General features: G+C 45.8%; 1 protein-coding gene across 1 annotated transcript in view; it reads left to right on the forward strand.

Annotated features, from left to right (window-relative positions):
* The window catches only part of DNAH9 (dynein axonemal heavy chain 9), a 312,997-nt gene that overhangs the window by 238,550 nt on the left and 52,086 nt on the right, over positions 1-22,361 (forward strand). Inside the window, exons 56-61 of the mRNA XM_020280809.2 lie at positions 66-230; positions 5,164-5,304; positions 10,082-10,252; positions 12,032-12,154; positions 18,998-19,191; positions 21,852-22,000. Of these exons, the coding sequence (XP_020136398.2) occupies positions 66-230; positions 5,164-5,304; positions 10,082-10,252; positions 12,032-12,154; positions 18,998-19,191; positions 21,852-22,000 (943 nt within the window). The remainder of the gene's footprint in view (positions 1-65; positions 231-5,163; positions 5,305-10,081; positions 10,253-12,031; positions 12,155-18,997; positions 19,192-21,851; positions 22,001-22,361) is intronic.

The following is a 22,361-nucleotide window of genomic DNA, read 5'->3' on the forward strand; positions in this document are numbered from 1 at the left end:
ACCGATCCCGAGAGTTGGGTGCTTTGGGCATCTAAACCTGACCCCTTCTTGCTTGATATTTGCAGTCTGATCTCACGAAACAGCAGAATGGATTCAAAATCACCCTCAAAACGCTGGAAGACAACCTGCTTTCTCGCCTCTCCTCGGCATCTGGGAACTTCCTGGGAGAAACGGCCTTGGTGGAGAGCCTCGAGGTCACCAAGCAGACAGCCGCCGAGATCGAGAAAAAGGCACGACTGCCCCGGCTACTCCAGGAACGCAGGGAGGCTGGGGGGTCCTCCTACCGTTTCCTCCCCTCTTTGTCCCTGAGTCCAACTTTTAGAAAAAAGAAGTTAGAGTAACAGATGGCTTTTCCATCTTAGCAAGTTTCTTCTAGAAAGTCCACTTAGGCAAGATTCCTAAAATACCCACCCCCCGGATTACGAAGTTCCCACCTCTTGGGAAATGCTTTTGACATCTCAACCCCGCAGACATTCGATGAGCCCTTAAGTCTGAGCAGAGCCCGGTATTCTGTGCAGGGCGTGGCGGCTCAGATTCGATGCCTCAGATAGTTGCAGGACTGCCCTGGAGCTCAGGAAGCACGTTGCCGTGAAGGTTGACTGGTTTGAGCATGGCTGCATCCTGAGAAAGCCCGCTGGACTGCAAAAACATCACTCACAAGTCTGATTTTAATGAGAAAACTTCAATGAGTTCCTGGGAAACTCAGCTCTCAAAAGCTGTATCATCCTGGGAAACAATTATGGTACAACATATAGCTTTCTTCCTTTATGTTTCACAATGTTCCCCTTGTGGGGACGCACAAGATGAGACTTGACGGGGAAGGGCCTCAAGCCCTGGCTCGCTCCCTGCAGACTGCCAGGCCTCAGTCCTGCTCTTAGATCAGAAGAATAGTTGAGATGCTGGTTCTGAGCAGGAGACGGCGTATCTGTAACAGCGTCCAAGAGCAACATACCTTTGAGGGAACATGTTTCACTGCTAGATTATTGGGATTTGTCCAAATATGAAAGACCTTGTTCCAGGTCAGGACAAGGTAGGAAACGCGAAAAGTGATGATGCACAGAGGCAATAAACCATGTCATGCCCACTCTGGGATAATAGACAACTCAGGACTGAAGAGAGGAAGGTCCAGCCTAGCCCTGGCTCAGCAGCTGCTGCGCCACCACCAGGTTTTACCGCCAGCTGCCCGTGGTGTCCGTATCTCTAGATGGGGCTGCAGGGTGTGGAAAGGAAGTACGGCAGAAGTTCCACCATGCTGTGCAGGAGTGACGGGGACAGAACCCCACTGACATAGAGGGAGCAGGCCAGAGGACGGGCTCACCCACGCCAATCTCGTCTCCCCGCCTCCTCCCTTCTCTCATTATCCTTCTCTTCAAAATCGGTGAACACTTACCAAGCACCTGCTCTGTGTCAAGAGATGCATGAAGCTTCTTTTTTTCTCCTTTCATTGTTCCTTTTCTTTTGGCCTTCTTTCTCTTTCTCACTCACTCATGAATGAGAACGAATACTTATTTGCAGGCTACTATATTCCAAGGTCTGTGATGGAAGTTGGGGATATAACAAGGAACTTGCCAGAATCCCAGTCTTCCAGGACCAGACCCTCCACGGGGGGGAAGACAAGAAAGCAGACGGTTAGAGAACAGTGATGAGGGCCGAGGTGGCAGGCGCACAGGGAGCCCCGAGCGCACAAAGGAGGCGCACTCAACCCACGCCGGGCTGGAAGGAGGGGGATGCCTCCCGTTAGAGCTGGTGTCACTGGAACATAGAGCGGGTGGCGCTGCAAGTGGCCCCTGGAGAGGAGCCGGGAAAGGTGGCCTGAGTTTCCACTGTGAGGGGCGTTGCAAAGCATGCTGCTCCGATGGCAGTCGGAGGTCATTAAAGAGTTTGGGATATTTTTTCCTTTTAGAAAGGGCAGTAACACGGCAAGGTCTGTGCTTTCGAAAGATCTGCTACCACCTGTAAGAGAGATTGATAATTCAGGAGTCAGAGAAAATAACAGGAGGTGCATGAATTCAAACTAGAGGTGACGGTGTACCTGAGTTATGGGAGTGGCCGTGGTGGCAGAAAGGAGTGGGCAAATCCAAGAGCTATTAAGGAAGTAGAATTGAAAATTTTGCTAATCAATTGGTATGACTGCATTTGGATAAAGGAGCAGTCAAGGAAGATACTCGGGTTCCTGGGTTAAACATCTGGGCAGATATTGGTACCAATCCCTGAAACAAGGTGAGCAAAAGTGGGTTTGGGGTGAGAAGAAATGATGGTTTTAGTTTGTATTATGTTGAGTTTGGAATGCCTTTGAGCCAGTCACATGGAAATGTCCTGTAGGTTTTTGGATATGTGGTCTTGGGTGGCGGTAGGATCCTGACAGTCACCAGCAAGCAGTTGATAATTGAATTTTGGGGAGTGGATAAAGTCACCTAGGAGAGGTGTGTGCAATGGTAAGACTGAGAGTAGAGCACTGGGGACCACTCATACATTTTAAGAGAAGTACAGATGTACAGCGTGGAATAGGGCAGAAATGAGAGGAAACACAAGTAAATAAGGTATGATACAAGAGAGCATTTCAAGAAGAAAGGATGAGAGTGGTGCTGAATGCTACTGAGAACTCAAATAATATATGGCTGAGATGTGGCCATGGAATTTTGCAAAAAGGAGTTATTAATGATCTTGAAAAGAACGGTTTTGGGGAAGTAATGGAAGCAGAACCAGATTGCATTAGAATGAGAGTTGAGAAAAAGCAAACCTATGAAATGGTAGAGAGAAAGGGTTGGATTTTAAGGAGGTCAGGAGATCTTGGGAGGCTTTTTCCCCTGAGATGGAGAGACCTGAGCATGCTAAGATGGGGCTGGGAAGAGGCATGGGTTATAACGGAAAAGGAAAAAGAGTAGTTGAGGAGAGGACTTGAATTTACAGGAATGAGAGTGAATGGTTGATGCACTTTGTTAGGGGACTACAATTCAAGTGACAGATAAGCTTATCTTCAGATAGATGGGGAGTCAGTTCCCAAGGTGATAGGGAATAGGGGGCAAACAAGAGTCTAGAAATGGTTCATGGGTCCATGTGTGCAACTGGGGTAGAGCAGACAATTAACAGGATGGAGGGAGAAGCACAAATTAAGGCAATTCCTTTCCAGTGGTCTATGTTGATATATAATCTGTGAACACATGAGTCAAGTTCACCTGCAGAAAATGAGGGAGTAATGGTGAGGTAGAGGTCTTGGGCAAGGGGGTGAAGGTTTACAACAGTTGGGGAAAACGGGAATAAAATTGGATTAGAGTCATGGAGATTAATGAACAGCATTAAAGATTCAGGTGAGGTGGATGACCATGAATCTATCATAACACCAGTCCCAGCAATTACATGAATTTTATTCAGTTCCACCCACTTCAGATAATTTTTGCCTTTTAACTACTGAACTTAACCAATTTACATTTATTAACATTATCGATAAGTTGAATTTTTTCTACTATCTTAATTTGTATTTTCTTTTAACTGTGCTTTTTTTCTCCTTTTTTTGATTTTTCTTGATTTTCGTATATCCCGCTTTTTTTTATGCTTTGTGGATTTTAAAGCTATTCACACTTTTATTTTATTAATTAACCTTGCATTATATATTAAAAACCTATTTCATTTTATATATGAGGCATGTATATATGAGTGTGTATGTATATATAAAACAAAATCTAAAATTAAGCGATACATCTAGGCTCTTCCAAAACAATGTGAGGACTTTAGAATACTTTAATACTTTAACCATGATCATTCCCTCTCATCTGCTGTTATTGTTTTATAAAATACCTTATGACGTTGTTGCTAAGAATCTGCTTTCAGTCTAATTACGATTCCTTTATAGGTACTTTGTCTTTTCTTTCCAGTCATTTTTAGCCATTTTCTCTTCATCTTTGATACTGCAAAATTTTACTACTTAGTATTTATCTTTTATATATTATTCTCAAGAGTGATAAGCTTCTTCAAAGTTAAGAGCTCTGTCCTTTCAACAACTCTGAAAAATTCTTAACTATGATAGCTTCAAATATTGCCTCCCCTTCATTCCCTCTATTCTCTGCTTATTTCTGTTCCATGTGTTTTAAATCTCATTCTATCCACCAAGTCTCAAAACCTCTTTTATATGTGTTCCATCTTTGTCTCTTTCTGATTCCATAACAATCTCCTCAGATCTCTCTTAGTTTGCTTATTCTCTTTTCAACTCTAGTCTATTATCTGACCTGTACACTTTTTTCATTTAAATAACTATATTCTTAGAAGTTCTAGTTGGTTCTTTTTCAGGTATGCCTGTTGTTTGTTTTTTTTTTATAATGTCCTTGTTTTAGGAATTCTTTTATATCTACCACTCTTAGACATACTTAATGGTGAGCTTTAGGTTGTTCAATTGCCTTCAGTTCTTGGGATATTAATCCTTCTGGAGCTTTTTATTTTTGTATTTTTTGTGTGTTTGCCTTTTGTTTTTGTTTTTGGAAAGAATCTTGTAATCGTCCCCTTTGGTAACACTTCCTCCCATAGTTTGTAATTGTTTACTAAGAGACCATCTTCAATAGGGGTGATTGCCTTTTCCTGTGGCATTCCCACAAGTCATCAGTAGTTTTGTTCTATTTCGGAGCATATTGAGGTCTGTAGTTAGCGGCACGTTTTAACAGAAATCTCTCCCCGGATGCTCAGGTCTCTTGTCTTATTTTTACTTGTGATAAGAAATTTTCTGCAAAAAAGAATATTCCATTGAAAGAGATCTTCTTTGTGAATTTGCATACCAGCCATCTCATAAAAATTAAGAAGAAAAGAAAATTATACTATGCTGCTTTCTCTGGATTCCCACTGCTTGACATTCTAGTTCATTTTCGAGTCACATATATTTTCTGCGTTTCCATGAAATCTTTCTCATTAGAGATGGAGATTGGAGACTCGCATGGCCCGCACTTCCCAGCTGGAAGAAATGACACCCTCACCCTTGTGAAGAGCTAGACGTGAGCCGTCTCCTTGCTCACTGGGGCTCTGTTAAGGAATAGCGTAGCCTTTCAACCCTCTGCCCACAATCCCCATCCCAATTCACTCCACCCTGTGTGCAGACACGTGTCTACTCGCACAGAGAGGCCAAGCTGACTCAGGAAGCCCTGGTCGCTGTGAACAGCAGGCTATTTATTCTTCCCACAGGTGCAGGAGGCCAAGGTCACCGAAGAGAAGATCAACGAGGCCCGGGAGCACTACCGGCCGGCTGCTGCCCGAGCATCTCTGCTCTACTTCATCACGAACGACCTCAGCAAGATCCATCCCATGTACCAGTTTTCTCTCAAGGTGACTTACGCCTGAAGTTTCCGCATAATCGTAGTAAAGCAGTATGGCATTGCTGACGCAGCTGTCCCTGAGAGCCCGTCCATGGGCTTCATTAGCCATGGCAGATCTGTAAGATCAAAGCCCGGAGAGCAGCTACGTTACCTTTAGACCTGTATCGCCATCCTCATCTCTGTAATTGGGTCTTGCATGACTCACAGGTGACTTTGGCTGGAACTTTGGGCCACCACAGCAAGTCTCAGCCTCATTCATGCAGTAAGCACTCAGCTGTGTTTATTGAACATATGGAAGAGAATACCAAAGAAATATAGCAAGTGATCCCTGTCCCCAAAGAACTTAAAGTATAATAGAGACAATCAAATGTGAATGTCATTTGTATTGATTAAAGTCCAAAGCAGACAATAATAATAGACCTAGTTTAAATTATTTCTTTTATTACCCTAATATCCCCAAAGCTCCTGCTTTATGGTTGCTGAAATATTCCTGAAACCAAACACCTTAGCAGATTATAAGTGCTGACTAAACTCACCTTACTCATGAAAAAATAAAGACCTATAAATTTTAAGTGCATCTCTAAAAGTGCATCTTTCTCCCTTGGGGACTCATCAAAGGACCACAGTTGAAGAGGCATTAGGAGGTGGTGGAGAATTTCTGAACAACTTCTTTGGTTTGACCCAACAAAGAGGACACATACACACACACACACACACACACACACACACACACACACACAAAGAGAGAGGGGGGAGAGAGATCATGTGCATATAGACACACAGAGATCTCACACACACACGCAGAGCACACACTTCAGTTCTGTGAAGTGTTCTGAACTAGACTGCCCCGTGCAGGCCCAGCTGTGGGAATGGTGATGAGCCGATGAGAAGTCAGAGGGCCTCTCCCTCCTGGGGCTCGTTTAATTGGAAATGGCATTTCACTATTCACCAATCCCTTTACCCTAACTCAGAGTCTCTGCATATTGGATGAACTCTGTTTATAACATTTTATACTTTTAAAAAGAAAGCCAATACTTGGGCCTTATATTTGGGCCAAGGCAGCATATGAGAGAATTATAAAATATTTTAAAACAGTATAAAAGTTAACATGATAAGCCTAATAACTACAGGATCATCTCCCTAGTTGAAGGAACTTGGAAGCTCATCACAGGGGTAAGACGGAACTTAAGTGACTGCAAAGTAGCTTTTCTGCGGGACTCAGCCAAAGGCTAGGCGAGGGTTAATGGGCCAAACTTGGAGGGTGCCAAGGAGGGAGAAGATACCTCCCTGGGGTCTCCTGCAGACTGATGGAAGGCCTGGCTTCCTCTGTCGTATGCATTAAGCAGAGCGGCATGGCTGGCGGGATAATACTTTTCAAAGAGATTAGAAAGGGAAGCCTGAGACAGGCAGAAGCAAGTGGAACACAGAGCACTGGTCTCAATCCAGACGCCTAAGAACCTGTTGACCTCCAAGGGCTTTTCAAATACTTTAATTTGAAACATTTAAAAACAAAGAGAAGGCCAGGTGCGGTGGCTCACACCTGTAATCCTAGCACTCTGGGAGGCCGAGGCGGGCGGATTGCTCAAGGTCAGAAGTTCGAAACCAGCCTGAGCAAGAACGAGATCCCGTCTCTACTATAAATAGAAAGAAATTAATTGGCCAACTAATATATATAGAAAAAATTAGCCGTGCATGCCTGTAGTCCCAGCTACTCGGGAGGCTGAGGCCCAGGAGTTTGAGGTTGCTGTGAGCTAGGCTGACGCCATGGCACTCACTCTAGCCTGGGCAACAAAGTGAGACTCTGTCTCAAAAAAAAAAAAAAAAAAAAAAAAAACACAGAGAAGAAGTCGCACAAATCCCAATTTCTGGCATCTCATGGAAGTCTGGAAGATTGGCAGCCGTGAGCTCACATGCCACACGGCAGGAATTCACCCGATGCTGCCCCCTGCAGGGGCCTGTGCCCTCTGCTTCGCCACAGACCCCACCCCTCCCTATTGGGCTAACACGCCTGGCCCCTGAAGACACTGAGTGTGAGACCCTTGGTCTACAGAACCCCTCTTACTTTGCTGAAGCTCTTTCAGGCATTAGCAGGACACGGTCTTTCGTTCAACATATATTGTTCAGTGCCTATATTGTATGTGAAGAGATAGGCTAGATTCTGGGAAATATCAGAAATTGAGTAAGGCCTGTCCCCCACCATAGGTGTGCTCATAAAGTGGTAAAAGTGAAAAGATAAAAAAAATAATGCAGATTCAAGGCAATGGATAAGGGCCCCGAAGAAGTTGCAAAAAGCTGCTGAGTATCTAGGAGGGCGGTTTGAGTCAGCGAGAAGACCATGTGGGCAGAAGAAACCTTTAGAGGAAGCTCTGGGAGTGAGGATCAGGCCCAGCACCGGAGCTGCTCAGACGCCAGAAGTGAAATTTCTTTTTTTTAAGGATGGAAAAGATAAAAGAGAGCTAAGATTAGTTTAGTGTAAAGAAAATGTGAAATGTGCTTAGGTTTTTTTTTTTTTTCTTTAGATCTCTTCCTGAATTTTGAATCACTTTTAAACTTAGTAACTAGAAATTCTTTACTGATCACTCTCATTTTGGTAAAGATAGAGATTTAGGGAAAAGCCATAGTAACCGCAAAGGAGAAAGCCAGCCATTCCGTCTGTACAGACCTGCTCTGCAAGTGGAATCTTCCCAGTAGCTCTGTGTGGTCTTGGGGTACATTATCAGGCTCCAAACAGCTATTATACCCATCTAAAGTCTACCAAGAGAGCAAACATCGCAATGGATTGGGTTGAAGTGGGGAGAAGATTTTGCAAAGATCATGAAAGCTAACTGAAGAAGGGAGCCTGCAAGGGCTCTGTGAACAACAAACACCCTGGGACTTTGGAAGGGAAAGAGGACTTCACACTTTTTTCCCCATCTTGCAAACGAGGAAATACCGAGACCCAAATCTTACAGGGTTTTCATTAAGGTTCAAATACTTGGTGTTAGAAAGACTTAAGGTTTCTTTTCTTCTTGAAGGCACAAAAGAAAGACAAAGAAAAGACTGGAAATCTGCGTAGCCAAAAATTGAAAGGGTCCAACGTTACCTTGGTTTTTATTTTTCTTTAACGATGTGTTCTATTCATATGACATTTAAAATGCAGCATTTCAAATATTTATGTTTACACATTGTCAGTGTCTACGTTTAAAACAGTGGACAATTGATTCATATGATTTTATTTCTTGCTATACTCATAATGTGTATCTCAGAAGACGCAACCAAAAAAGGCCACACTCCCAGCTTGTATGAGCAAGGACACGCCCAAGAACTCAAATGACTGCAGAGCTAATAGGAAGAGAAAGAACGAACCCCTGAGACTCTGATCATTATCAAGAGGAAAAATCATTAGTTAAAAATATTCTCCCTTTTTCTGTGCTACCCAGAGAGGGGTCCGTGCGGCGTTGCTCTGCATTCCCACGGTAACTTTAAGGGAAATGTGCACAGCGTCCAGACGCCTTGATGTCCTGCAAATGAGGGAGGAGGGTGTCCTCATATTTCTTGCAGCAGAAACCCACTGCGGAAGAACCAGCCTTGACTTCCAGACGGAACAGTACGTCTGCAGAAGGAAGGGTGACGGCATCCACGCCACACATCTGGAGAGGACCCGGGAGAAGCTTCTGCTGGCAACTCGGACCATTGTCACCATCGAAAACTCTGCCGATGTCAGCGGCATGTCCTCTGGGAACACGGTGCTGAAGTTTGCTGCTGCCTCCGGAGCCGCTCCTGTTGCCGGCTGCGTCGGCACTGCAACCCACACGGACCAGGTGCAGGCGGCCTTCCGGGCGCTGTGTCTGCTGGTGGTTGGCAATCCTCGGACTGGCTACGGCCTCCCACAGAGGCATCTTAGTGACCCTGCGCCCGTCTACCGCTGCCCTGTGTGACGCAGGTTCCCCTCCATGTGACAGGGACATCACTGTCCCGTGCAACAAGGGCGCCCGCTCAGCGAGTCTGGAGTGGGTGCAGGCTGGCCTGGGAAGCTCTGCACACGTGTGCCGCCACGTCCCATGAACACCCATGGAGGTCATGCCTGATTTCTACTTCTGCAGAGATGCTGACAAGATTGGAAAGGAGGAGCAGGCTGTGACCAAGGACGAACTTGAGGGTGGATGGACGGCTCCAGCTCCTGAGGTCACTGCTACTCAGCCTGAGGTTGCAGACCGGTCTGCACTGCCCACAGCCCGGGCCACTGAATGGGTGGGAGCAACCACTGAATGGTCTTGAGCTGTCCTTCCACACATTGGCAAGATGGAAAATAAGGTTGACACAAAGTAAAAGTTTGGTTTCTTTAAAAAAAACAATTTTTTTCTCAGTGCCTATTACATGCAAGGGGTAGTTTTAGACAAGAAAGGTGTACCAAATGTTGTTTTTACCACCAAGAATTTCATAATCTACTGGCTAGCATCATTAATCCCAGCTGGTTACTGTTGGCTGTCTCTACTTTTTATTCAGGTAGTTATCCAACAAAGACTTCCTGGATTTAGTTTCATTACTGTGGCTGCCGGACACTTGCGTTTCACTGATCAAAGCTGGAGGCCCATCTCTGCATGCCCGTAGCAGTGTAATCATTCATATGAGCGAACCAAGGAAACAGCTAATAGCACGTTTTCTTGTTACCGTTGACCTTTCTTGGTAGGATATGCTGGCAAAAATATTCTGTAGGTCGGAACGTTATAATATTCTTCCCATGTGAGACCGCTAGGCTATACAAAGGGAGCTGTGTAAATTACCAGTGTCCTACCTTCTGTCCCCAGGCGTTCAGTATCGTGTTCCAGAAGGCTGCGGAGAGGGCGGCTCCTGGCGGGAGCCTGCGGGAGCGGCTCACTAACCTCATAGACAGCGTGACCTTCTCTGTGTACCAGTACACCACCCGGGGGCTCTTCGAGTGTGATAAGCTGACCTACCTTGCCCAGCTCACCTTTCAGGTAAAAGTGGATTAACCAAGTTGTCAGACAGTAGGTCATTTTTGGTGCCCAACCAGCAGGTCTTAAGAAATTTTTCTTTCAACACAGCACAGTCGTCCCTTGGTATCCATGGGGGGTTGGTTCCAGGAATCCCCATGGATACCAAAATCCACGGATGCTCAAGTCCCCGATATAAAATGGCATAGTGTTTGCATGTAACCCACCCACACCCTCCCATGTGCTTTAAATCATCTCCAGACCACTTATACTACCTAATACAACATAAATGCCGTGTCAATGATGGTTATGCTGTATTGTTTATGGAATAATGACAAGGGTGCATGTTCAGCTGTACACATGAAATTTTTTCGATCCAAGATTGGTTGAATCCACGGGTGCAGGATCCATGGATAGGGAGGCCCAATTGTGTGTCCGGAAAGCGTGTCTGTAGGTAGAGGCATCGGACAAGAAGGTTCTATACTGTGCATGCTGCCCCTCCCATTTCCCACGCATGGCAGACATGCTTGATCAATCATTGTGCTTTCCCTGCTGATCCTGGATGATCTAAGATCCACTTCAACATAGCCCTCCAGCAGCCACTACCCGTCAGTCAAAACTGACAGTGAAGATGAAACTAGATGGCCGTGCCAATAACTAGATGCCTTTCGAGATGCCGTAAGAACTATGGTAGAGTATCCTTTACTGTTTGTTTACCTTGGGATTGCAAGTTTGCTGACCCAACCTCCCCCTGGGATAGGAAACTGCACAGGTCTCTCTCTAGCTGTAGCAGCCCTGGCCTTCTCAAGGGCTGGGAAGCAGGGACTTCCAGTTGCACCCTCTTTGAGAAGAAACCCTTGCCTTGCAGTTTCCTCAACATCAAAAAGCCATGCGAATTTACCACCTCGTGCGTATCCCTCTCATCATTTGGAATTGGGATTTTTTTTTTCAATCTGTAAGTTAAGAGCACAGTCCGCATTAGCCTGAGGGCCTTTTCCAGTTCTAGAAGTCAGATATTCTATCGTCACTTGTGTGCTGACTCGGTTGGCACCTTTCAAAGCCTGAGTTCACGGGTGTTACTGTGGCTTAGTCCAATCTGAGTGACAGCTTGGCCTTCGCAAAGAAACTTGGACCCTGCCTCTCAGTGTGGTTCATGAGCTCTCACCAACCCAATGCTTTTCCCTCCCATGCACATGCCTCCCTAATTCCCTGCCACCCCTCTGCACTTTCCACTCCCCCCTCCCTGGGAAGTCTTCCCGTCCTGTCTAAATATTCCCATCTCGTACAATAGCTTCTCCAAGATCCAATTCAAAACCACGTATAAAAAGTTTAGTCAAGTTAATCCCTCCCCATCTCCCGCTTGCCAGCCACTCCCCTGTTCTGAAACCCCTGTAGCGTTACTGACTCACATCTGCATCTCCAGCTGCATGTATTCATATGTCACTGTGACACTTTCCTCACATCGTGTCATTTGCATGGGTCATCTGCTCAATTAGATTACAGGAACATACTCGGTGGCATTTATGATTGACACATAATACATGTTTGCTAACCAAGATATGAGTCATTCACGGTGTGCACGTGAGTCAGCCTGATATTTGGGGTGAAAAGAGAGGGACATGAATGTAATCTGCATGAATATAGACTTTCTTCCGCCCTACCCTCATTAAACAACTAAAACTGATGGGCCAGTTCCAGCGTTAGAGGCAGCAGTAATTACACTAGGTGACAACCCCTCGGCTCTCCAGGACCCTGTGGCTACCGCAAGCTAAAGAATCACAGTGTCACTTCTCCATGTCGCAGATTCTCCTCATGAACCAGGAAGTCCATGCCGCGGAGTTGGATTTTCTGCTTCGGTCCCCAGTGCAGACAGGCACCACCAGCCCAGTGGACTTCCTCTCCCATCAGGCCTGGGGAGGCATCAAGGTCAGTGCTAGCCCCTAGAAAAGAGTCAAGTTCTCATCTCTCAGAGTTTATTCCTGACACTTGTCCCCATGACGTGCATGGGGCTGTCTTTTGGAGTTCAAGCACGGAGCTGTGTTAAACACCGGTGCATCCCTTCCCTACACCCCTTCTGCAAACCCACCCTCCGGGCCTGCAGAGAAGGAACAGGCCCGGGCTGCAGTGTGAGGGTTCTGCCTCCAGGGTGTGAGGGAACCGGAAGTTCCCGAGGGCTCCTCGGAGTCAGCCGAGCTGCCTTTCACCTGGTTCAAGGCTGGAAGGTGGGCTCCTCAGTGCGCCCCTGGGGCTGCTGTGGCCCAGTGGCGGGTGGCTGAGGGTGCCACAGTGCTTCCATGAAATGAACAGATGCTGGGACTCAGGCATCTCGGTGAATCCTAGCTCAGACTCAAAGCGCGGGTGCATTTCAGCCTTGAATACTCCGCAGTTAATAATATAGTAGAACTGGAGGCCCCCAAAACGTATTGCCTTATTTCTTCTCACATCCACTTGGGCAATAGGTATTATTTGTTCCCATTTAACACGTGACAAAATTGAGGTCTGACAGCTTGCAAGAAGCAAATCCAGGGCACAAATTTTGGTCTATCTGATGGCAAAGCCTATTTTCATTCCATCTTGTGCAGCTTAGTGCAGCTGGCATTCTGTGAACATTGGAAAGAGCACAGGCTCTAAGGTCCTTTCAGCAGGGGCCATGCCGCATCCACAAGGTCTGACACCTCCAGAGAGCCCAGGCCGGTGCTCCCTGTGAGCAGCCAGTGCGTGCCCGGGGCAGGCAGGTGCCCGAGCACTGTGAGAAGCAGCATCTGCATAAGAGGAATCCTGTTTACCATCTTCTGTGTTTGTTGCATTGTATGGATGTTTAGTAACACAAAGACGTATGAGTCTAAAGTAATATGATTGGCCTTCTTTGTCCTTATATTTTTTACTAAAATTTTTTTATTTGGAAGTCATTGTAGATTCATATACAATTTTAATACATAATACAGAGATAGCCCTTGTACCCAGTTTCCCACAGTGATAACACCTTACATCACTGTAGTGCAGTGACACATCCGGGAAATTGACACTGATACTATCCACTCATCTTATTATGATTTCACCAGTTGAACATTCACTTGTGTGTGTGTTTCATTTCATCACATGTGTAGATTCATATAATCACCATGATGGTGAAGATATAAAAATTTCCATCACTACAAGACCCCTCACGTTGGCCTCTTTTGTAACCACGACGACCTTTCCCTCCCCTAATTCCTAATGCCTGCCAGCCACTACTCTGTTCTCCATTTGTATAATATTTTTTCACCTCAAGGATGTTATATAAATGGAATCATGCAGTATATAAGCTTTTGGAATTGGCTTGTTCACTCAGCATCATTCCCTTGAGATCTATCCAAGTAGATTTACTTTATAACAAAAGCCTAGAATTTAATCAATTATATGCATGCTGTACCCTCCAAAGGAGTCATCTCAGAAAACTCTAAGCTAATTCCACTAATGCTACCATTGCTCAAAATAGTTTTCCAACTTCTTTTTCAGAGTCCATATTGTTTCAATCAACTTTAGGGCTGTACTTAAATTGAGAGTTGTCAAATTTTCACTGTAAAGGGCCACTTAGAAAATATTTAGGTTTTGCAGGCCTGAGTCTGTGGCAACTTCTTTACTCTGCCAAAGCCATACACAGTATGTAAATGAATGGAAAGGCCTGAGTTCCAATAAAACTTTATTTACAAAAGCAGGTTGTGGGCCAGATTGGCCATGCAAGCTGTAGCTTGCCAATCCCTGGTCTAAATAATAAAGATGTAATTTTATTTTTATTTACCTTCATTTGTCATTCTGGGCCCAATCTAGTGAACAGGAAAGGGAATAATACATTTGGAAAAAAAGCAAGGGGGAGCTCCATTCACAACAGTAACTAAAATCAAAAAAGTTACAAAATACCTAACAATGATTATAATAAATGCAGAGATGCAGAAAGCCATCAACTTTTATAGGCTACATAAAATACAAATGAATAGACACACTTATAGGAGTACTGTTCAAAATAAATACAATGCAGGCCACAAATGTAATTGTAAATTTTCTGGTAGCCACATTAAAAAATATAAAAATAAATGGATGCAATTAATTTTTATAAGATATTTTCTTTAACCTAATATAGCCAAAATATTATCATTTTGATATGCAGTTATAAAATTAACAAGATATTTTATATTTTTATACTGTCTTTGAAATCTGATATGTATTTTTTATACTTATAACTCATTTCAATTCAGATGTTAAATTTTCATCAAAAAAAATTTTAGATGCTTTCATAAAATGTAGAGGTAAAACAGTTGATTCATAGACCCAAGTCATTCCAACATCTTAGAAGTTTTCCAATAACTAAAACAAGTTCCAGTTTCTATACTTAAATTTTAAAACAATTAAAATTAAATACAATTAATAATTCAGTCCCTCAGGCCCACTGGTCACATTTCAAGTACTCAATAGTTACTCAAGCCTACCTTGCAGGACAGTATGGCCCCAGAGCTTAAGAATAATGACTCATAATCTTTTGCCCTTATGGAAAATAAATTCTGGAAAACAGTTCTGAATGGACCCATTTGTAAAACTAGAGCAATGATGAAGATGGATGAGTTAACTCACCTCTGGAGACAGACATTGCTGGATTCAAGTTCAAGTGTGTGTATGTGCCCTCTGGCATGTTATCTTAATTCTCTGAGCCTTTGTTTCCTTGGCTATAAAATGGTCATCATAATGCCTTTCTCCCAGGGTTATTATGTAAGACACGGACTCAATAAGTGGAAGCTGATTATGGTCACAGTTGTTTTATCTGTAAAACAAAGTACCACAAGCCAAGTGGCCTTAAAACATCAAAAGTTTGTCTTCTTACAGTTTGGAGGCTAGAAGTCTGAAATTAAGGTGTTGTTGGCAGGCCCATCTTCCCTCCAAAGCCTCTAGGGACAGATGCTTCCTTGCCTCTTCCAGTTTCCATTAGCCCCCGGCATTCTGTGATTTGTGGCACCATCTAATCTCCGTCCCCATCTTCACATGGCTGTCTTCCCTCTGTGTGTCTCTATGTCTCTCCTCCTCTTATAAGGGCACCAGTGATATTGGATTAGGGCCCCCTAGTGACTTCATCTTAACTTTATTGTATCTACAAAGATCCTATTTCCAAATAAGGTCACATTCACAAGTCCAGGAGGTTAGTTCTTCAATATATCTTTTAGAGGGGCACAATTCACCCATGACAGTTATGATTATGAATTACCCAGCTATAAGGTATGACATGCTGTGGTTGATACAGCTTGTACCTTGATTTGTCCAAAGAAGGAAACACTTTCAGAAACTGTGAGTTGCCCAGTTGGGCCAAGTGCAGTTGACTTTCTCTATATTAGCCCACAAAGCCCTCTGCAACAAAAGTCATAATGAATAAATGATTCACAAGCACTCTTCCATGCTTGCACTTTACACAGTTCAACTCGAAAGCTATGTGCAATCCATTTAGTTTCATTCCTCTTATCCCAAAATGGATTGTTTAGTTCACTTTGCTTCACTTTGCCTTTTGGTTTTGTTTTGTGGGCTAAGCTCATCTGGCTATTCAAGGGATTTTGCCAGCGAATAAAGCTTTATCTCCCTATATGAATTTGTTACACAGAGCAGCAAAGTCCAGACCCGTCAAACTCAAGCAGAGCACGGGATGTGGGCAGGTGAAACACAATGCATTATGTAGTATGCATTGTCGAAACCTTTGATGAATGCTCTTTTTAAGTGTTCAGTTGGATTTTAGCCTAAAGAAACAAAATAAGTATAATTGAATAGGACATGATTAAAAATGTTTTAAAGCAGTCTATCTAGTGAGATAGATTGATTGCCTGTTTCCCCAGAAGAACTAATAAGCAGGTAATGAATGGAATCTTTATGATAAAATACTGCTTTTATTTTTATCCTTTGTAAGAATGTTTCAAGTCCCATCGAATGCTGAACTTTAAGGTAATGGGCATGTTCTGTTCTTCATCAGAAAATCTCGTCTGTGATGAACGCCTTTGTTAGCCTTTGAAAAGGCCCTGCACTACCACTCCGGTTGCCAATTTAGCTCAGTTGTATTTTGCTACACAGCCCAAAGTAATTAGGTTAATTAGTCATTTCCATTTAGCTTATTAGAAGGCTAGAAATCCCTTTCCCTCATTTGGAAGATTAAATGTTGCAATTGTGTCCTATCCAGAGCTTCAAGAAAGTGTGTTTCAGACCCAGCCCCGGCAGCTGGGAGCAGTGATCACAGTGTAATTTGCTGGGCTTTGTAAAGATGCCAGAGGGGAGACCAGGGCTGCAGAAGGGTTAATGGTGATGCAAGCTGGGAAGAGGGGTGAGTGGCTGCCTGGAAGAAGATGAAAGTTAGTTCCACAGTGCAGAGAGGAATAATTACAGCAGCTGCAGCTTTCTCAGCCTGTCAAGAGCCCTCCTGCTGGCCAGGCAGATGTCAAACCTTATTAATGGAGGACTTCCCAAGTGCCAGGCAGCCCGCTAGGCCGAAGGCATGCAAAGATGCCTGTGAACGTTCTTGCCCACAGGGAACTCACAATCTTGTGGGAGTAACAGACAAGTAAACCAGCAATTGCAATTCAATAGCTCTAGGAGCCTCCAAGGAAGGGTGGGGGGGGTGCCTCATGGACTTCAAAGCACTCGTATCTACATACGTTAGAGAATGAGATATGGCAGACCAGGATCACTTGGCCTCCTTTTCCAAATGGAAAAAACCAAGGAGCACAAAGGTCTCAGAACAGGCGCCAAGTGCATTGGCTCATTAGTGGTGACGCTGGGGCTAGAACTGCCCTCTCTCGGCGCACTCCCCGCCCCTCTCACTCCGTCCCACCCGGGATCTGCATGAGCCAGGGTCCCTTCCCTGCTCTGAGCGGTCAGGGCAAAGTGGGAAGCCACAGAGCCCATGGGAAAGGATATGTTAAGCCAGAACATGGGTTTATGTCCCCACTGGAGAGGAGCGTAGGCAAGCCCAGGTCAAGTGTCCGTCCTTCTGCAGCTGTCCTTGTCAGCGGTTGGACTCCTACCGCGATCACACTGCTTCCCATTGAGCCCTACACTCTCCCTCCCCCAGGCTTTGGCTCTTTTTGATCCTTCCCTTAAAATGCTCTTCCTACGCTCTGCCTCTCTCTGCCCAGCAGAATCTTACACACCAAAGCCTCCCTCACCTCCTTTCTGCTTAGGACTGCAAGCTCCTCGAAGGCACCTGTTTGTGCTCGTTGTCCACCTTGTATCCCCTAGTACCTCCCATTCCGCGCAGGCCTTCCATGAGTGCTGCAAGAGCAGACGGGTGAGTGAATGAACTCAAGCAACAAGAATGTATTGGCTTCCTTAGAATTCATGGCACTGTGGCAGGGGCTTTGGACCCACAGCCTAGCGTTGAATCTCATTGGCAAAACCACACGTACAGGCAGAGCTGAGCCATGGTGGCAGGACTGCAGGTAATTAAGTGTCTAAATGAGCGATGTTGATGTGGGCTCTCTGAAGACACAGGATGGAGCCCCCACACTCGAAGTTCAGTTCCAATATCAAGACTGATGATGCCACACACATACCAAGTGGGCATGAGAAAGTTTATTACTCAGACACTGAGGTTTTCCAGGCAGAGCAGGGAGCTCACAGGCAGTCTGAGAATGGCTCGAGAGAGCCGGGGAAGGAGACTGCTTTGGGGTTTTCATGGTGGTTAGTTAGCAGGTGGGGCCGGGGTGAAGGTTTCTGTGCGTGGACAGGGGCTTGCCTGGTACAACTTCCACCCAGTGCCAAAGGAGGAAGACCCAGGCTTACTTTTCAGCTTTCCCAGATGTGGGGCACGAGGGGAAGAGGAAGGATAAGGCTTAAAATCTATGAACTAAGGCAGACTCTTCATTAAGGATGTCGACACCATGAGTAGCTCTAAGGGCTCGTTAAAAGGGCAAGAGGTTTACGTGCTCCAGGTTAGGGAAGATGTGTGCAAGGGAGGTTGCAGATTTTTGAACTGGACTCTACAACTTGTAGAACCTTAGCAAATAATAATGGTGCCAACGAAAGCAAAGAAAGAAGTAAAATTTGGTGGAGAACAGGATCTTAGCTACGGTGAAAGTAGTGTGAACAAAGGACTGAGTTGGGAATGAGTCGGGTGCATTTCTAAGGTTGGGGGCAGATAAGCTTGGACAGAGTGGAACAGAATAGAAAGGTTTTCCGGCTGAAGGAAGGCACCAGATGAAGAGATTTGGTTACCAAGTTACAAAGTTACCAAGTTTGGTTACCAAGTGATGCATTTGGACTTAATCTTTATAGAAATAGACAACCTATGGAAATTTTAAGAGTTGGCATTAATATAAAGCCAATGAATGATTTTAGAGTCATTTGAAGAAAGGAATTGACAGGGTTTGGTGGCAGAATGAGTTTGGGGCTGAAAGGGAGAAGTCAATGACTTTAAGTGTCCCGGCTCCGTGACCAGAATAATTACACCACCTCTTCTCTCCCCCTTTTCTATGCAATACCCTGCAGGCAGGTGTGGCCCAGCCTCTGCTGCTAATAATATCCCCAGAATTTTATTTGCTAAGCCTTGCCCGTTACTGGGGCAGCTTGCTGAGGATGAGCTGATCAATATATCCTTCCTCCTCCTTGATTTTCCCTGGGGGAAGATCCGAGGCTCCAGACAGGAGTATAAATGAGACAGAGCCGTGCATATAACACCCTCTTGTCTCTCAACCCCACCACAATGCAAATGACAACTTTCTGGAGAAACTGCATTTCTCCAGAGCAAGATTCCCTGGCATTCCCCAGGCACTTTCATCCATGGAGGAATTCTGTAACCTGGACCGGGACGTAGAAGGATCTGCCAAGAGCTGGAAAAAATTTGTGGAGTCGGAATGCCCCGAGAAGGAGAAGTTCCCACAGGAGTGGAAGAACAAGACAGCCCTGCAGCGCCTCTGCATGTTGAGAGCCATGCGGCCCGACAGGATGACCTACGCCATGCGGTAGGGACCGGGCGGCGGAAGGCCAGCACAGGCCAGGCCAAGGGCACTCTCAGGGTGGCTGGCTAGCAGGGCTGGGCCCCAAGGCCGTGTGTATACAGAAATGGCAGCCTTTGCACCTACATACACCATCCTGTGAGGCCTGCTGCGCTGCGTACCCCACGTATTGTCTTAACGCCTTAGTGCAGTGGTCCCCAACATTTTTGGCACCAGGGACCGGTTTCACGGAAGACAGTTTTTCCACAGATATGGGGGGGTGGGCATAAGGGATGGTTTAGGGATGGATTCTAGCATATTACATTTATTTTGCACACTTTATTTCTCTAATTATTATATTACATTGTCACTTGCCACTTACTGATAGGGTTTTGATATGAGTCTGCAAGCCATTGATTTATTATGGTCTCTGTGGCGTCAAACCTCTCTGCTAATGATAATCTGTACTTGCAGCCGCTCCCCAGCGCTGGCATCACCGCCCCAGCTCCACCTCAGGTCATCAGGCGTTAGATTCTCTTAAGGAGCGCACAGCCTGGATCCCTCGCATGCTCAACTCACAGTAGGGTTTGTGGTCTATGAGAATCTAATGCCCCCAGTGATCTGACGGGAGGTGACTCCAGCAATAAGGAGCAGCTGCAAGTACAGAGGAAGCTTCCCTCACCTCCTGCTGTGCAGCCTGGTTGCTAACAGGCCATGGACCAGGGGGTCGGGGACCACAGTCTTAGTGGACAGATTGGAAAGAGGTGCGAATCAGTGTTAGCATTGAAAAGGGTTCTGACCACGTCTAACGTGGTTGGAGATGATGGGTCTCAGAGGACAGATGGTGGGACTGTCCTTCTAGGAAAAACATTTCTTCATCACGAACAAGGGAGAGAGAGGTGGGCGTGGCTGTAGTTAAGGTGGTAAATGGATGGCAGGAAGTTGAGAAGGACTTTGTCCCCCAGATTCTACTTCTTCTGAGAAGCAGGAAACAAGGCCATCAGTTGCATTTGTGTGGAAAAGAAGGTGGTGGTGTTGGGTATTTGCAGAGAGCAGAGAAATTTGAAATAGGATCTGTGAAAAAGTTAGGGAGAAGACTGACTGGGGAAACCCAAAGAATTCCAGATGGCACTGAGGATCCACCTAGCCAAGACCCTGCATTTGTGAGAGTGCTGATCTTCACCGCTGGGTGATTTTCTCCAGAGGCCCAAGTGTGGGTTCAGAGCTGATGCAGAGCTCGGGTCATCTCCAGTTGGTGGGTTGGAATAAGAGTTAGGCAAGGGAGGTGACGGTATTGGCAAGGGAATGATAACAAGTCATAGGCCATGCGATCTATAGAGGCAGCAAGCGGATTAGTGGTTGCCTGGGGCTGGGAATGGCAATTAACTAAATAGGCACGAGGAATCTGATTGGCGTGATGGAAATGTTGTAAACTGGGTGATGGTGAAGACTGTATGTACAATTGGGTACATTTATTAAAAATCATTGACTAGTACATTTAAAATGGGTAAATCTTATGCTATATTGGTTATACCTTAGTAAAGTTATTTTAAAAAGCAAAAGAAGCCATTGGCCATGGAGTCTGTGCTGGATAGGAAAGAAGTGATGAGAATAAGGAATGAGAGAAAATTCCAGGGAGGCCAGGTACCAAAATCCCTAAATCTGTTGTGGCACCAATACAGGCATAGAATGGGTGCAGCCTGGGTAAACTGTTAAAAGAACAGTGAGCATAGGAGGTTTGGGTCAAAGAGTGGGACATTTCCATGCATGTTTTCAGACACAGAAAAAGTTCCCAAGTAATGACAAGGGTGAGGGTGTGGCCATGGAATTAGGTGGCTGAAGGGAGAGAGAAAGGCAGATCACTTCCGTCAAGGTCACTAAGAATCTAGAAGACTGTCCACACGGATGTTGTGTCACTCCTGCTGAAGGAGAGAAAGTCGGCGAATGATCAGAGTGACCAAGGGGGCAATAGATGACATGGATGTGCAGGGGTGGTGGTGACACAGCCTGGGGACAGGAGCCTCCAAGGTGCCTCGAGAGTGGAGAGGGCATGCCTTGAAAACAGCAGTGGGCGGTGAGGGGAATGACCCTGGTCCCTCCTGCCAGCCCTGAGGTATGTCATTCACAGGAGAATGAGCCCAGCTGAGAAGGCTACAGGGAAAATAGTGTCCTTGAGGGACAGTGGACGTCTCAGTTAAGGCCAGGGTTGGGGCAGACATTCAGTAAGTGGTTACAGCTGTGAGGGTCTGTTTGGCATAAAGTGAGCTACTTTGGAAGGGAACAGGTGGGCAGGGCTAGGAGATGGCAGGGTTATTGGGCATGGAGGAGTTAGCTGCATACAAGCTTTCGGAAGGCATCGGCCCTGACAGTCTCCTGGCAGACGGGGTGATGTGAAAAGACCCCTGGTTCCCAGGAGGGAGTCAGTGATGGCCCGGGAGGATGGGCCTTCAGGAGCCTGGATCCGGGTTAGCAGCCCGGCAACTAGCAGCACCTGTTGCTAAGTTTTGACTTAGTAAGCAGTGAACTTGGAGCCAGTCCCAGCTCTGTAACTGCCTTAGCCCCTGCCCTTGAGCACGACCTTCATTTCTATAGGCCTCCATTTCTCAAATGTGTATCATGATATCATGTATATCAATTTTGCGATTGATATACATATATAAACATATATGTACCTTTTTTTCTGGCAGAGATTTCATTGAGGAGAAGTTGGGGAGCAAATACGTGGTGGGAAGAGCACTAGATTTTGCTACCTCATTTGAAGAATCAGGACCAGCCACGCCCATGTTTTTTATCCTGTCTCCAGGGGTGGACCCCCTGAAGGACGTGGAGAGTCAAGGTGAGACAGGCCCCATCGTGGAGCCGAGGCTACATCAGCCCCCTGCCCTGTCAGTTTCTCTTTTCTGAATTCCAAGTCCACCATGCAATACCCAACATGTGCAACATACAGAAGTCAGGGGCACTGCTGGGCAAACCAGAAGATCACCTGCCAGAGACAGGAAGGGCCTCCCTGGGCTGTGTGAGGCAGAATCCACAGCCACAGTGTCACCAGGAGGCCTGGTCCCCTCCATGCCACCTCAGCCGTGCCCGCACCCAGCCAGAGCAATCTTCCTGGAAGTACAGTCCTTTCAAAGTAAAGTCTAGGCCAGGCGCGGTGGCTCACACCTGTAATCCTAGCACCCTGGGAGGCCGAGGCGGGC

The sequence above is a fragment of the Microcebus murinus genome, chromosome 18 (assembly GCF_040939455.1).
Source record: "Microcebus murinus isolate Inina chromosome 18, M.murinus_Inina_mat1.0, whole genome shotgun sequence".
Taxonomy (NCBI): Eukaryota; Metazoa; Chordata; class Mammalia; order Primates; family Cheirogaleidae; genus Microcebus; species Microcebus murinus.